At 46.0% G+C, this 15,369-nt stretch overlaps 2 protein-coding genes across 5 annotated transcripts in view; one reads left to right on the top strand and one right to left on the bottom strand.

Annotated features, from left to right (window-relative positions):
- The window catches only part of TNN (tenascin N), a 45,935-nt gene extending 38,088 nt beyond the window's left edge, over nucleotides 1-7,847 (top strand). The window contains exons 12-15 of the mRNA XM_060276593.1: nucleotides 957-1,053; nucleotides 2,207-2,374; nucleotides 3,500-3,663; nucleotides 5,212-7,847. Coding sequence (XP_060132576.1) covers nucleotides 957-1,053; nucleotides 2,207-2,374; nucleotides 3,500-3,663; nucleotides 5,212-5,352 — 570 coding nt within the window. The 3' untranslated portion in view covers nucleotides 5,353-7,847. The remainder of the gene's footprint in view (nucleotides 1-956; nucleotides 1,054-2,206; nucleotides 2,375-3,499; nucleotides 3,664-5,211) is intronic.
- Nucleotides 7,801-15,369, bottom strand: part of KIAA0040 (KIAA0040 ortholog) — a 28,221-nt gene continuing 20,652 nt past the window's right edge. For all 4 annotated transcript variants that reach the window (XM_035122719.2, XM_035122717.2, XM_035122718.2 and 1 more), the window contains exons 2-3: nucleotides 13,223-13,335; nucleotides 7,801-11,773 (exon numbers count right to left, since the gene is read on the bottom strand). In XM_035122719.2, coding sequence (XP_034978610.1) covers nucleotides 11,360-11,665 — 306 coding nt within the window. In that variant the 5' untranslated portion in view covers nucleotides 11,666-11,773; nucleotides 13,223-13,335 and the 3' untranslated portion in view covers nucleotides 7,801-11,359. The remainder of the gene's footprint in view (nucleotides 11,774-13,222; nucleotides 13,336-15,369) is intronic.

The following is a 15,369-nucleotide window of genomic DNA, read 5'->3' as shown; positions in this document are numbered from 1 at the left end:
ATAGAAATACTTTATTGTCACTGTACCACTTGTTTACAGTGAGATTAAACAAGCCCCCCTCCCCCCCACAATCTCTCAGTCCTTATTACACTCTGTGTGCTTTCCTACGACCACCAGCCCCAAACGTCAGCTGCAATGTTGCTGTCTTCCATTCAGCAACCTCACGGCCCATGGGTAGAAACTGTTCTTTAATCTGTTTGTGCAGCTTATCATGCTTCTATATCTCCTGCCCGAGGGCAGGAGATTTAAAAGGTGCTGGCCAGGGTGTGAGTCATCCCTGAGAATGTTCCTCACTCTTCTGAGGCAACAGTCTCCCGCGATAACATCTAGCGGACTCAGGGGACAGCCCACGATATCGTGTGCTGTCTTCACCACCCTCCGTAGGGTCTCTGTCCATGGCTGTCAAACCAGCACACCACACCATAATGCAGTATGAGAGAACATTTTATATTGTGGACCAATAGACGGAAATCATCAGTTGCTGTCCAACCTTGGTCTTTCGCAAGACCCTAAGGAAATGAAGTCTCTCTTGGGCCTTCCTAACCACCTGGGCTGTATTGACCTTCCAAGTTAGGTCTTCACTAGGGATGGACTCCCAAGTATTTAAAGGAAGTGACTCTCTCCACACAGCCCCCCCAATATACAACGGGGCTAGCTCCCCTCTCTTCCTCCGAAAGTCCAAAACCATCTCCTTTGTCTTGCCAATATTTAGGTAAAGAAAGAAAGAAAGAAAGAACAGTGGATCACTAAAGCATTGGTGTTACAAAATAGAGATATTCAGATGGGGAGAATTCTATAATTCATGGTCAAATTACGTTGGTCTCATCAGGTTAGGTATTTCTTATTGTGCCTATTGTTTGAGCCTTCTTATCTTCAGTTTCCATCTATCATCCTATCATTGGTGTCCTGTGTTCAGGGGACCAGACCTATCTCTTGGTTTTTGTTTGCTTTTGCAGGTGTTTCAGAGACGGAACACAGGGCAGCTGGACTTCTTTAAGCGCTGGAGGAATTACGTTGAAGGCTTTGGAGACCCTGCTGGGGAATTTTGGCTTGGTACTGTATCTGCATTCTGTATGTGACCAGGGAAGAAGGCTGCCACATGTTTTGTAAAAAGTGTCGCTGCTTTTGCACTGGCCTGTGCTATGGCTAAGTGAGCTCAGTGGCTTAGGGTGGGCAGGTCGAGAGGGGCTGTGGCCCCGGGTGCAAGATTTGTAGGGGCTCAACTGCCAGTATTGCCAACTAGCTGCACTGGAGAAGATGCACAAGGGAGGGAGTGGGAAGGAAAGGAACTATGTACAAAAAGGACGGGGGAGTCTCTTTCTCAATGCTTCCCCCCTCTCTTTCTCTCTCTCTTTCTCTCTTTCTTTGCTTGCAATTTCCAGATGCTGCTGCCGACACCCCCAAAAGTCCTTCTCCCCCGGGAGCTTGTGGGTGGGTGGGTACACTGCCATTGCTCGCTCAGTTCACCAAGGCAGTGCCAAGCGGCAGAAGCCTGTCGTGCTGGAGGGCTCTTTGAGCTGCTCCCTTCTCTCCCTTTGCATACAAATCAGTTGCCAGGAGCTGAGCGGGTAGAGTAGAGGTGGCACCCTCCCTCAATGGCAAGGAAGGGCAAAAGGAGGGAGAGCAGAGATTGGAGAGGAGGGAGGACTCCAAGCAGGGAACTGGGGGCGGTCTTCAAAGTTTTCTCTCCCCCCCCCCGGCCAGCCCTGTCTCTTACCAAAGGAGAGCACACACTTCTGATGAGTCCCCCGCAAGAGCTGTGGCTGAGCTGCCATTGCCACCTTTACCTGTGTCCCCACTGCCTCCAAGCTACCTTGCCTCATCACTCATGTCAAGCTGGCTATCAGACTGCCCTAGCCTGCCAGCTTGCGCTTGGCTCAGGCTGGCGGAGCGGGTGCAGGAAGCAGCCCCCCAGGCAGCAGGAAAGGTGAAGGCGCTGGAGGAATTACGTTGAAGGCTTTGGAGACCCTGCAGGGGAATTTTGGCTTGGTACTGTATCTGCATTCTGTATCTGCCTGCGAAGAGCTCTCGGTATGCAAAAACAATGGGTGGCGTACAGCTAAGTTTACTTTAGACATACTGAAATTTATAGACCTAGCTTTGTCAGGAAAACTTCCTGGCCTTGTTGCCTGGAAATATTTCTTACTGGCCACAGACAATTGGAACCGTGGTTGTCTGCAAACTTACTCTGAATTGTTTCTTTCAGGCCTTGAAAAGCTGCACCAGCTCACCAGTAGCGCCCCCGTCCCCTATGAACTGAGGGTGGATTTACGAACCCACAATGAGTCTGCCTATGCTGTCTACGACCTCTTCCAGGTGGGCTCCAGCAGAGATCGATACAGGCTCTCCGTGGGGAAGTACAGAGGCACCGCTGGTAAGGGAAACGTTATTTGGCTTGCAGTATCATGTGTTGACACTGGATACAGAAGCAGTGAGACAGACACCCTTCACTGGGTGGAGCTAACTAACTTGTCAGGTGTTAAAATGGCCAGAATCTAAATAGTTTATGTACTGACCTGGTGCTCTCCTGCTCTTCTGGGCCACAGCACTCATTGGCCACAGCCAGCACATGGGGCTGTAGTCCAAAAAAGCTGGAGGGCACCAGGTTGGGGAAGGCTGGTTTAACAGTTTCTTTGCAATTCTTCCCCATGAAATCATTTTATGACCCATGTACAAAGAGAGAGATATGCAGTTGTGGTTTTATAGATGAAGCAATATATTGTACTATATATGTAAGTGGGAGTATGTGTAAAGAGACAATACTAGCACAGGCAACATAAATTTTATGCATACATTGAGTATGACCCTGGCACTTAAGGAGCCAGTATTATTTTTGCATTACCCTTCCAACCAAAATCATTATTCCCTTTAGTAGGTGCTATAGCATATTGACAGAAAAGCATATTTGCCCCCCTTCTCAATACTCCAGTCGTTTGTTGACTTCATCAGTGTAGTGATTTTTCAGCTTCCCAAAAGCCACTCCTCTGCCAGAAGGGATACCTTTTGATGCTTCAGTGGTAGGTGCTATGAAGAGATTGATTGCTAGCTATTTATTTGCTTCATTATTAGTTACTCCTTTAACTGTGCAGTCTGAGGTCTGCCTACTCAGAAGTATGCCCAGCTCAGAAGAACAAAAGGTGCCATTACAGAATCCTGCAGGAGAAAATTCCCTATAATACTTTTAATAATTTACTTGCAGGATTACTAGCAGTGAATAAAGTCCACTATGAGATGACTACATTTCCAATATCCCTCTAAGCTGCACATTTTCGTAGGAGAAGCCGATGCTGATACGAATCTTGCATAGTTGGCATTTGTGTCCTCTCCTTTTAGCAGTAGTTGTGTATCTTCATGTTGGCCCTTGAGAAAAGTTCCCTTGTGTTTCTGATTCCTCTAGGCAGGCTTTCGCAGCTCTGATTTCAGGTACCAAGGTGCACTCGGGTGTTAATGAAGCCAGGACCCCCGTAGTCCTAATGCTGCCTTTCTCCCCCCAATTCAGGGGATGCCATGACTTACCACAATGGCTGGAAATTTACCACCTGGGACAGGGACAGCGACATCGCTCTCAGCAACTGCGCAATCACACATCATGGTGGCTGGTGGTACAAGAACTGCCACTTGGCCAATCTGAATGGGAAATATGGTGAAGACAAGCACAGCGAGGTGAGTCCTAGGCACTCTGCCCAGCATATGTGGAAAACCTTTAGCCCTTCAAAAGCTGCAGAACCACAACTCCCATCATCCTTGGCCACTGGCCATGCTGGCTGGCGCTGATGGTAGTTGTAGTCAGCAACACCTGGAAGGCCACAGGTTCACACCTGCTGTATGGTTCTCCTTTTATAAATCAGGTGTGTGATTTTTTTTCAAGTGCCTACTAAAGTTCTGGCAACATGAGGCACTTCCCTGCAGTTGTCATTAAAAGTTTGGAACCGCCTTACCTGTCTCACAAATGGAATGGGAACCCTTTCTATTCTGCCTTCTCTTAACTCTGAATTTATATCAGGAGTTGTTATTCCTTGGGGTGCAATGTTTGATTTGTTTTTTTTCATTGGATTCATCCATGAAAACATTTTTACGCATGTCTACTGAAATGTGAGCCCCACTGACACCTATTCCCAGGTACGGGTGTATATAGGATTGCAGTACAGTAGTAGGTTTTCTCATGCAGTTGTTAGGAAAATCTGAAAACTGAAAATCTCACAACTTAATCAGACTCCCCCTGCCCCAGAATATGTCAGGAAATGGCTGATGAGGTCTGGAACAATGAGCCTGAAAGATGGGAAGGTGAGTCCTTGTGTTCTTTTGCTGCATTTCTGCTGAAAAGCACATTGCAGCAGATTTATGGAGAAAGAGGTGCCACAGAGCAGTGCAGTACCTTAGTGGTTCAGAGACAACTATGACTCAGGAAAGGCTCTTCCTCCCCAGGTTGAATCTCACAGCCAGCTGGTAGCCTTTGGCAAGCTCTTCCTGCACAAAGAATAAGAGGCTAATAATATTGACCTACCTTGCTAGGTTACAAGACAGTGTGTGTGAAATCCTTTGATCACTCAGAATTACTATGCTCAAAAGTATTGCACACTTTTCTTCCTCCTCCTCTTTCCACCCTTCCTCATACAGAGACAAGAATAGCTAACAACATTCATAAAATGCAACATAAAAGTGAAATTAAAACCACAATTCACAGTAATACATGATAACAATAGGATATGACCCCAGTGTTGAAGCCGGAAACGTTTTAGACAGTTAGACAAACAGAGGTTCTCCACCTGTGCTCTGAAGACCTGCAAAAATAAGCTGATGCCTAATATAATTTGGGGGCACTCTGATCTGTACCGGGAGAGAGTTTCATACGTAGATGGGGTACATGGCAGTTTATCAACACCTATTGAAAGGTTTGAGGACTGGATCTAATCCGTGAGGTTGTTATAGGCCATAACAGTAAGTGAAAAATAATGTGGTTGAAATGGTATTATTTCTACTATAAACATGGGCAGGAGTTTTATTTTTTGCCCACAGATTCAAGAAGTTTCTTTGGAATGCAAAAGATCCCAGGTGTTTCCAGTTAAGAGCTGGAAAAGATTCTTGTTTGAAGCCCCAGAGAACCACAGCCAGGCAGTCGACAGGGTCAGGCCAGTGGTCTGACTTGGTATAGCTCAGGGCAGTGCCCCTTTTTCCTATGTGATGCTTGATTACCTATTTTTCTCTTTCCAGGGAATTAACTGGGAGCCATGGAAAGGCCACCTGTTCTCCATCCCTTACACTGAGATGAAGCTCCGCCCACGCTCTCGAAGCTTTGAGCCAATCTTGGGGAGAAAAAGAAGATCTCTAGCAGTGAAGGAGCCCAGGGTTTAAAATGGATGAAATGTGGTGCTTGTCAAGTGAAGCATGGCAATGCATTACTGTATCATGTAACCATTTAACCTTGGGTTGCTTATTTTAGTACATTTATAATCACATACAAATGGTTACAGGCTTCCTCAGAAGAATTATCTGGTTTAATTGGTTGGGATCAGCACAGAACCTGCGCTGCACTCCGAGTGCAATTTGAAAAGAACAGGCATCCCCAAACTGCGACCCTCCAGATGTTTTGGCCTACAACTCCCATGATCCCTAGCTAACAGGACCAGTGGTTGGGGAAGATGGGAACTGTAGTCCAAAACATCTGGAGGGCCGAAGTTTGGGGATGCCTGGAAAAGAATAAGGTCGGAGACTAAGGGCTGGTTTAGAATTCTTCTTCTTGTGGAGGGCCATGTCTATTGACGCTCCCTCTGCTTGTAGTGGCCTCTGGTTCTGACAGCTACCATGGATCAGGAGGGCCCATTTCAGCCCTCCAATTTTTCCATGTTCTTGACAAGGAAGGGGCTTCTTGCCATCCAGCTTCCTTGCCGGAGAAAACAAAGAAGTCACCACACCATCTCTTTTCTTTCTTTCTCCTCTCTCTCTCTCGGGTGGCTTTGCTTATTCTGCTCAACAAGGGCCTGATTGGGGGTCTGCTGTGCTATGATTTCTGAGATGTAGCTTTGCAAAACCCAAGGTGCTAATTCAACATATTTTCCTATCCATGGTGTTTCCTACAAGACAATTGTCAGGTCACCAAAATCCAACCGTATCAAACTCTCAAGCGCTGCTGAGAATGATGCGGTTGTATCTCAAAGATGCCTTTCTTACACAAAACACGACCTTTCTAGCTTTCTATTTGCCCTTTTTCAGGGCCGACCCCGTCCATGAGGCAAGAGGAGGCAAGTGCCTCAAGCGGCAAAAGACCATGAGGTGGGGCCCCCACCCTGCCGCCAGAAAAGTGGCGCCACCAGCAGCAGCACTGGTTTCTGGCGAGATCTAACCAAATCTCACATGATCTGACTGAAATATTGCAAGATCTCACAGAGCATGTGAGATCTCACTGGAAACCAGAACTGCTGCACAACGCAGATGAGGCAGGCTTCAGCGGGTTTCTGTTTCGCCCCTGTCCGTTCTTGTTCTTTGGCTCTATTCCATCCCCTTTTCTCCCACCCTCTTTTCACTTGAGAAATTGTTTCTCTAGTAAGTCACGAAACAGTACCATTTCATACTCCTGTACAAGTGTTCCTCCATGTCCTCCTGCCCCAAACGCCTTGCGAAGGGGGAACACTCCTCTCAGACATGTACAGTGCTGTCAACTTTCCCATTTTTTGGAGGGAAATTCCCTTATTCAGTGCCCTTACTTTCATATCCGGGAGTTGACAGCACAATAGGATTTCCTTATCTTCAAATCCGGAGGTTGACAGCCATGGACATGTAGTTTTCTATGTGCAGATATTGTGCTGTGGAGAAGCATGCAGTCATTTTAAGCCTGTCTGCAGCCTGAAGTGACTCAGCCCTGACAGAAGTTTGCCAAGCCATGTGTAAAACTTTAGTTATAGCACCACCTAATGTTGATTTCAAGTATGACTAAAAAGGGGCTTATACTGTTGTATCAAAATAAAAAAATTCCTTCCAGCAGCACCTTAGAGACCAACTAAGTTTGTCATTGGTATGAGCTTTCATGTGCATGCACACTTCTTCAATGACAAGCTTGGTCTCTAAGGTGCTGCTGGAAGGATTTTTATTATTTTATTTTGTTTCGACTACGTCAGACCAACAGGGCTACCTACTGGTATCTAATGTTGTATACTGTATATGCTTTACTAGGGTGTGTGCTGCTCACGAACACCCTCCTGCCATTCCCCTCACATTCACCCCCTCCAGCTTTCCCAAGGTTTGTAATCTTTAGTGGTTATATTGGTTCCAAGTCGCACTGAAAGCAAATGTGGGTCAATAATTAGATTTCTATCTAGTGGCCTGGTTTTAAATCCCAACTGAGCCTGGAGTACAGAGGAGAGTCTTGGACAAGTGTTTCTCAACTTCCAGTTTAAAAATGGTTATCAGATTTTGGGAGAATGAATAACTACAAAAACTGTTATAAAAACACTTTAAATAACAAATACTGAGAAGTCCAGGAGACACAAATTTCACTAAAACTATACAGGGTCCCAAGTATCTAACTTGTTGGTTTTTTGTTTTTAAATAACTCTTTACAGACAGAAACATAAATAGCTTAGTTTAAAGAAAGCTTTAAATTCTGCTGTAATCAAGTTAGTACCTGTCTTGTTTGCTTCTGCATTCTGCTCAAATTTTATTTTTGACCACTATGTCTAATTACTTATGCTTGTTAGAAAAAATGCATTTCTATACGATTGCCAATTTTGATACTGTGGATCTTGAAATATTTCAGAAATATTTCACGTTGTTTAGCAAAGTTTATAATTTAGCCACAGACTGTAATCCTGGGAAGATCCTTATTACTTATAAATAAAGATTTTTAAAAATCATATTCTTAGAGTTCTTTATGAAATCCAATCTACACAGAACATAAAAAGGAGCACACATCTAGTTGAAGCCGGTGTACCTGGTGAACTTACATGGTTTCTCGAATCTGAAAGGCACCCAACTCAGTTGGCCGGTGTCCGCCCACATGCTCTGTTTTGACAAAACATTTTACACTTTAGAGCAGGCACCCCCAAACTTCGGCCCTCCAGATGTTTTGGGCTACAATTCCCATCATCCCTGACCACTGGTCCTCTTAGCTAGGGATCATGGGAGTTGTAGGCCAAAACATCTGGAGGGCCGCAGTTGGGGGATGCCTGCTTTAGAGTAATACCTGTAAGATAAGCTAAGAGAAGATGATCTGTAACAGCAAGTAGACCAATTTGACCCGGGCGCAGGGGTTGCTGCAGCAAATCAAGAATCGCACATTGTGGTTGTGATGTTGCACTGATGTGATGATTTGTGACTATGCCAGTGTGCTAGGCACGGCCACACCTGAGCATTTGTGCCGTAAGGGCGAGGAGGAGGAGGAGGAGGAGGAGGAGGAAGGCAGGCACAGACATCAAGGCTTGCTTCAGTCACACTGTCCCCTCCCTTGCCTGACAACTTTACAAGTTGTACCATCTGCTTTAGTCCTTTAAAACGGTGAACCGCCTTGGGTGCCTTAGTACAAAAGCGGTATATAAGTGCAATTGACCAGTTGCTAAGCTTTTCCAAAGCACAGGAATTGGTTGCATGACAGGGATGATTCGGAAGATTTAGTGGTTGCAGTCTTCCACCCACCAATATATTGGTAATAAACCATTGGAATGATTGCTGCCAGAATGGAAAGAATTATCTTATTGACTAAATTAATTGACTCACTGCTTACATTTATGTAGCTACATATCCAAAATCTCTGTATCTGTGCTTTTTTTTGTGAGGTAACACAATGGAAGCAAGTATGGAAAACCACTCTTAATAAGAAGCTAGGCCATCTGTAGTATTTTTTCATTTACTGTGACAGAAATGGCACCACAGCAGTCTCAAAAAGTTAAACAGCTATGTCCTTAACTCCATCACTCAATTTAAGTTGACCCCCCACTTAACTAAGGTTCAGCAGCAAGGGCCTTCTGGCAATTCCCTCACTGCGAGAAGGGAAGTTACAGGGAACCAAGCAAAGGGCCTTCTCGGTAGTGGCGCCCTCCCCGTGGAACACCCTCCCTTCAGACATCAAACAGATAAACAATTATACAACCTTCCATAGGCAGCTGAAGGCAACCCTGTGTCGGGAAGCTTTTAATGTCTGGTGTACTGTGTGTTCTTTTATATTATGTTGACAGCCACCCAGAGTACTTGGGCAACTAGATTGGGGGTGGGGGTGTTACTAGTAATGAATAAGGCTATAAAATGCACAAGAGAATGTCTCATTGAATTCAGTTGGAATTACTCCTGAGTAATTGTTTAGGCTTCTGCTTCATTGCTTGCTTAGCCAGGCAGTCCCACTTGTAGGTACAACAGCTGACTAACAAGAACTAGGCAGGCCTGTACCACTTGCCTTACCAAATAAAAGCTACAAATTCTCTCTCTCTCTCTCTCTCTCTCTGTGTGTGTGTGTGTGTGTGTGAAGCACCCAGCACACAACACAACAACTGGGTGTTATGCTTGGTAGGTTATAATTTGTGCAGGCCTGAATCTGTGGACGAGAGCTTTTGTGATTGTCCTCAGATTTCAGCAAAGAAAAGAGAAGCATTTCAGCTCCCTTTTCATCTCTGTGCAAACCGCTTCCCTGCGGCCAGTAAAATAATAATTTTCTTTTCTCTCCCACCCAGTAAATGAGAAGTAGAGGCTGAGACACAATAAATAATCAGGTTAGTTTCATTTAAATAAATTTATTTTTTAAATAAAAGGCTTGTTGGGTTGGGTGCTTTTTTTGTTTTTTGTTTTGCATGTGTGCATAAACTGTGCAATATAAGGACAACCTTGGAATGCATATACAAAAACAAGGCACAGGACAAGTATTGATGAAAGAAAGGCAGTTAGTCACACCACTGCCTAAGCCTGGGGGTATCTAAAAATACACCAGCAATTGCCTTGTCAGAGAATTCATTAGCATTCCATCTACAGATGACCTGGAATGTTGGCCCAAGTTGAAATTTCTCCCAAATTCCTGGATGTGCTGATGGGTATGAAGCCCTCATAGAAACGAGTTTCATAGCTCTATCCCATTTACGTTTACACAGAAGCAGGTCCTACCGTATCCAGGGGGGTTTGCTCTTAGGCGACAGCCAGTAACTCCAGGGAGTTAGATATGGGCTTGAGGGAGGCTCTGATCTGCTGTGTGGAACCTGGGAAGAAACTCTGTCCAGGATCAGAAAGGAAAGGAAGCTTTGGGATGAAGACGGAAATGGAGACACCACTTCTAAAGCTGAGGAAGGGACGGAGGTGCTGAACCTCACTGCCTAGAAATCCTGCTCAAGGCAGGATTTAACCAGACTCGTGAGACTGTGGGCAAGAAACCTAAAACCCATTGAAGCGTTGAAATTCTTGGTTATATGGAATTCTGTGGCAACAATAGTACACAAAGCCCTAATTATAGCCTTTGGGGCAGATATTGTGGCGGATTTGTGAAATCTGGCATCAGAGTTAGGGGACTCTTGTCAGGGCGAAGGTCCACCCAATTCAACATCCGTTTCCAACAGTGGAGAAGCAAGGTGCTTCCAGGAAGCCCACAGGCAAGGGGTTAAGGTTGCTGCCTTCTCTCATTATTTGTCTCCCGGCATGTGGTACAATGACTTGCACTACCTTGAAACCTAGAATATCTCTTAGGCCGGCGTTTCTCAAACCTGGTTCCCCACTGTTGTTGGACTATTCTCTCTGACCACTGACCCTGCTGGCCGGTGATGATGGGAGTTGTAGCGCAACAAGAGTGGAGACCCAATTTGAGAAACTGAGGGGGAAAGCCACTGATGGCCTTGTCCCGCCCCACTAATCCCCTCTTAAAGCCATCTAAGCCAGTGCCCATATAACACCTTTCGAAGAAGTCCTCTGTCCCTGTGGGTAGGCATATGGTGACAGTGCTGGTTTATAAGTACATAAGTTTGTCAGGACATAGTTTGCTAGTGCTAGTCCAAGGCTTGTTTAAGAGTCACAGATACCTGTTCCTTAACTGCAAAAAGGGCTGGCAAGTCTGTTCAAGCAAGTCGTTCTATACACATTGGACTAGTATGTCTGTTGGCATGGCTGTTGGCTCATGCCACCTGTTTGTGATCAGCAGTGTGCATGTAAATGTGTGCCCAGCTGAAGACTCCCCAGATCACCCCGGTGATGGGCCAAGATAGCTTCTTCAATCCAAACACCTTTATAAAAAGGAAAAGGGAGGAAAAAGATGAAAATCAGTGCTTAAAGGGGAGGGAGCCAGCATGATTTGTCCTCAGTCTTAGGCTATGTGGCCCAAAGTGCAATGTGAAACCTTTAACAGAAGGGGTGTGTGTGTGTGTGTGAACATGCACAAGCTCCTGTCCATCCCTCCCTTTCTCTAGGCCAGCAGCGATGGCCTCTTTTCCAGCACGAGCGCTTTGGGCTGTGCAGAAATCCACAGGTCCTCTTCCTTCTTTCTCCTCCTCAACTTCTTTCTCCTCTTCTCACTCGTGCTGTAGCTCCCGCTGTCCTTCCTCCGACCGCCGCAGAAACAGCAGTGGCAACAGACAAAGATGCTGAGCAGGAGCACGAGGGTGGGCAGCCCCAGAAGCACAGCCAGGCAGACGGTGTTGTAGACCCCCTCCTGGTGTTTGGAGAGGATGAAAGTCCAGATGGAGTGGAAAAACTGACTGATCTGCTCCATGGCTGGAGGACGGGTGGGTGGGCTGTTAGGCCACTCCTCTCGCCTGCTGGGTCCCCGTCTGCTGCCCAGAGCACATGGGTCTTGTGTGCCAATTCCTCTCACCAGCCCCTACACAGGTGGAAGATGAAAGGTAAAGCAAGGCTGCCATCGGGTATCCCCTTCAGGTATTAGCCAAAGATCTCTGCTGGTAAGGCTATTATGACACTCCACAGCTTTAAGAGAGTCAAGGTGGCATATATGGCTCTCCCACTTTCATTTTATTCTCACAACAAGCCTCTGAGGTGGGTTGGCTGGGAGACAGTGACTGACTCAAGATCACCCAGTGGAGCCTTCAGATGTTGGATTTCCATAACCCTTGAGCCATAAACTAGGGAGGGTGGGAGATGTAGCTGAATGACATGGGGGGGGGGAGGTTTAAAGCAGGCATTTCGTGCAGGTCCAGTATACCCGAAGAAGCGTCTCCACCCCCATCGTTCTGCCCGGACACTGAGGTCCAATGCCGAGGGCCTTCTGGCCGTTCCCTCATTGCGAGAAGCCAAGTTACACGGAACCAGGCAGAGGGCCTTCTCGGTAGTGGCACCCGCCCTGTGGAACGTCCTCCCATCAGATGTCAAAGAGGAAAAAAAAACAGCTACCAGATTTTTAGAAGACATCTGAAGGCAGCCCTGTTTAGGGCATAGGTGCCAACTCCCAGATTGAAAAATCTGGGATCGGCAGCAGCGCTGCACCGGAAGTCGTGCTGCGGCCATCTTGGAACTGGGCTGAGTGGCATCGGAAGTTGCTTCTATGCATGCTCTGCCCATTTCCAAAATGGCCACAGTGCCGGAAGTCGCGCTGCGGCCATTTTGAAACTGGGCAGAGCAGCACCGGAAATCGCTTCTACACATGCTCTGCCCATTTCCAAAATGGCCACAGCGCCAGAAATCGCTTCTGCGCATGTCCAGAGACTCCAGACATGCGCAGAAGGAGACTCCCTGGGCCGGTAAGAATCCGGGGGATTTACGGGGTTTTTAAAAATCCGGGCTGTCAGCGGGAAATGGCTGGAAAAACGGGGTTTTCCCAGGGAATACAGGAGACTTGGCAGCTATGGTTTAGGGAAGCTTTTAATGTTTAACAGATTATTGTATTTTAATGTTCTGATAGATTCCGCCCAGAGATTCACCTCACCTCACAAAAGGCGAAATGCCACCTGCTTTTCATTATTATTATTTTATTGTTCATTCCAGTTCTATACTGCTTTATATTTTTAGGGAGGGGAATAACAAAGCAGTTTAGAGCTTACATTAAAATGTTAAATGAAACATTCCAAAATAAAACATTGCGGAAGAAAATAAAATATAAAAATAATATCCTGTGAATGATGCCACAAAATGGGGGTAACGATTTACCACATGTAGGTATAATTGGAGTCAACCCCCCCCCATTTTGAAACTAGCTTCTCAAGTGTGACTTGTTTTGTTTCCAAAAGGCTGAATGGACTTTTTTTTCCAGCTAAATGTGTATTTGTGCCTCTCTCTCCCCCCTTTTCCTTTAAAAGGCAGTATAAAATCCAAATACCTTGAGAAATTGCTTCAGGGAGGGGTGGAGGGGGGATGCCAGCAGAGGCTTCCAAGCCAATCAGCACAGTGCACAGGTGTCTTCTGCAGTAAACATACAGAACCAAGTTTGATCTAGGAGAGAAGATTGCACATTTAAGCAAAATCTGCAATGGGCGCTTCGTCAAAAAGTTCAGTGCTCAAATTATATACATCTGCACCCCCACCTTCCCAGACTGATTCTGACTTGCTGTTGAAGGTTATCATGAACCACACAGAGCTTGACAATGCTTTGAGGAACAGCCCTAGGGAAAACAGCAGCAGCAGCAGCAACAACAGATGACATCAGAGGATGTCAAGGGGGCAAATACCTTTGGTATTTTTATTTGCACTTCCTGTGACCCTTGGCCTCAGGCTTAGTCACGTTCTCTTGGGCTTCCAGGACAACTGTCACCCCAGCTCTTATAATCAAAGCCTGTGGTCCAGCACCGAGGGCCTTCTGGCGGTTCCCTCGTTGCGAGAAGCCAAGTTGCAGGGAACTAGGCAGAGGGCCTTCTCGGTGGTGGCGCCTGCCCTGTGGAATGCCCTCTCAACAGATGTCAAAGAGGAAAACGACTACCAGACTTTTAGAAGACATCTGAAGGCAGCCCTGTTCAGGGAGGCTTTTAATGTTTAATAGATTACTGTGTTTTATTTTTCTGTTGGAAGCTGCCCAGAGTGGCTGGGGAAACCCAGCCAGATGGGCGGGGTATAAATAATAAATTATTTATTATTATTATTATTATTATTATTATTATTATTATTATTATTATTGTGCAGTTTTGCAACTTTTCATATGGTTCCTGTTTCTAAACGTACATCTGGTTTTTGCTATAGCCACAGCATATCAATGAATTTCTATGGAATAGGCTGTGAAGAGATAGGTCTGATTCTCATCTCCAGTACAAATACTAGGCATGTGGGTGCTTTTGGTGTGAGGTGTGTGTGTGTCATGGCTTTCTGTCTCCCCCCCCCACTTCCTACAACAAATCACATTGCCAACATGTAGGGTTCTCTGAAAGGACTTAGCAGAGTTCTTTCTGCAGCTGCAAATGCTGGGGCTGCTGTGGTAAAGAGGGAGGGAGGAATTAGGCAGCTAGGTGCTTAGCATCCTCCTACTGAACAAGTATCTAACACCCAATGAACTAGCTTTGCTTATTTTCAACAGGGATTTCACCTCATGAAAGCTCTCCTGCCTAAAGCTTCCCAGTGGCAAAGTTTCTATGTTGCTCTGGGGGTATAAGGTTGACCAGTTTTCTCTAGATCAGGGGTCAGCAAACTTTTTCAGCAGGGGGCTGGTCCACTGTCCCTCAGACCTTGTGGGGGGCCGGACTATATTTTGGGAAAAAATATGAATGAATTCCTATGCCCCACAAATAACCCAGACATGCATTTTAAATAAAAGAACACATTCTACTAATGTAAAAACATGCTGATTCCTGGACTGTTCGCGGGCCGGATTTAGAAGGCAACTGGGCCGCATCCAGCCCTCGGGCCTTAGTTTGGGGACCCCTACTCTAGATCCAACCTGGAGACATATGAAACACACAAACAATTGTATTGTTCGGACTTTTGGTGTGCCCACTGTGGTGGCTTTGCATTTGGTAGCCCAGAGCCCATACCCCTGCCTCTTTTCCTATCTGTTCCAGCCGTATGTATGTAAATACATGCACATTTGCACTATGGCAAGACTGCCTATACCAGGGGTCAGCAAACTTTTTCAGCAGGGGGCTGCTCCACAGACCTTGTTGGGGGTGTGTGTCGAAATATCTATCTATCTATCTATCTATCTATCTATCTATCTATCTATCTATCTATCTATCTATCTATCTATCTATATTGGGGGAGGGGGAGGGGAAATGAACGAATTCCTATGCCCCACAAATAACCCAGAGATGCATTTTAAATAAAAGGGCACAGTCTACTCATGTAAAAACATGCTGATTCCCGGACTGTCCGCCAGGCCGGATTGAGAAGGTAATTGGGCTGGATCCGGCCCCCGGTCCTTAGTTTGCCTACCCATGGCCTATACAACAATACCCTCATGGAAGACTAGTCTAGGATAGATAAGGTGGTGAAAGGATGAACAGAGACAAAATCGCAATGCAAATGTTTCTTGTGCCCAACAAT

Source organism: Zootoca vivipara, chromosome 7 (genome assembly GCF_963506605.1).
Source record: "Zootoca vivipara chromosome 7, rZooViv1.1, whole genome shotgun sequence".
Classification (NCBI taxonomy): Eukaryota; Metazoa; Chordata; class Lepidosauria; order Squamata; family Lacertidae; genus Zootoca; species Zootoca vivipara.
The sequence above is the reverse complement of the archived record's forward strand: the minus strand, read 5'-3'. Positions and strand labels throughout refer to the sequence as shown.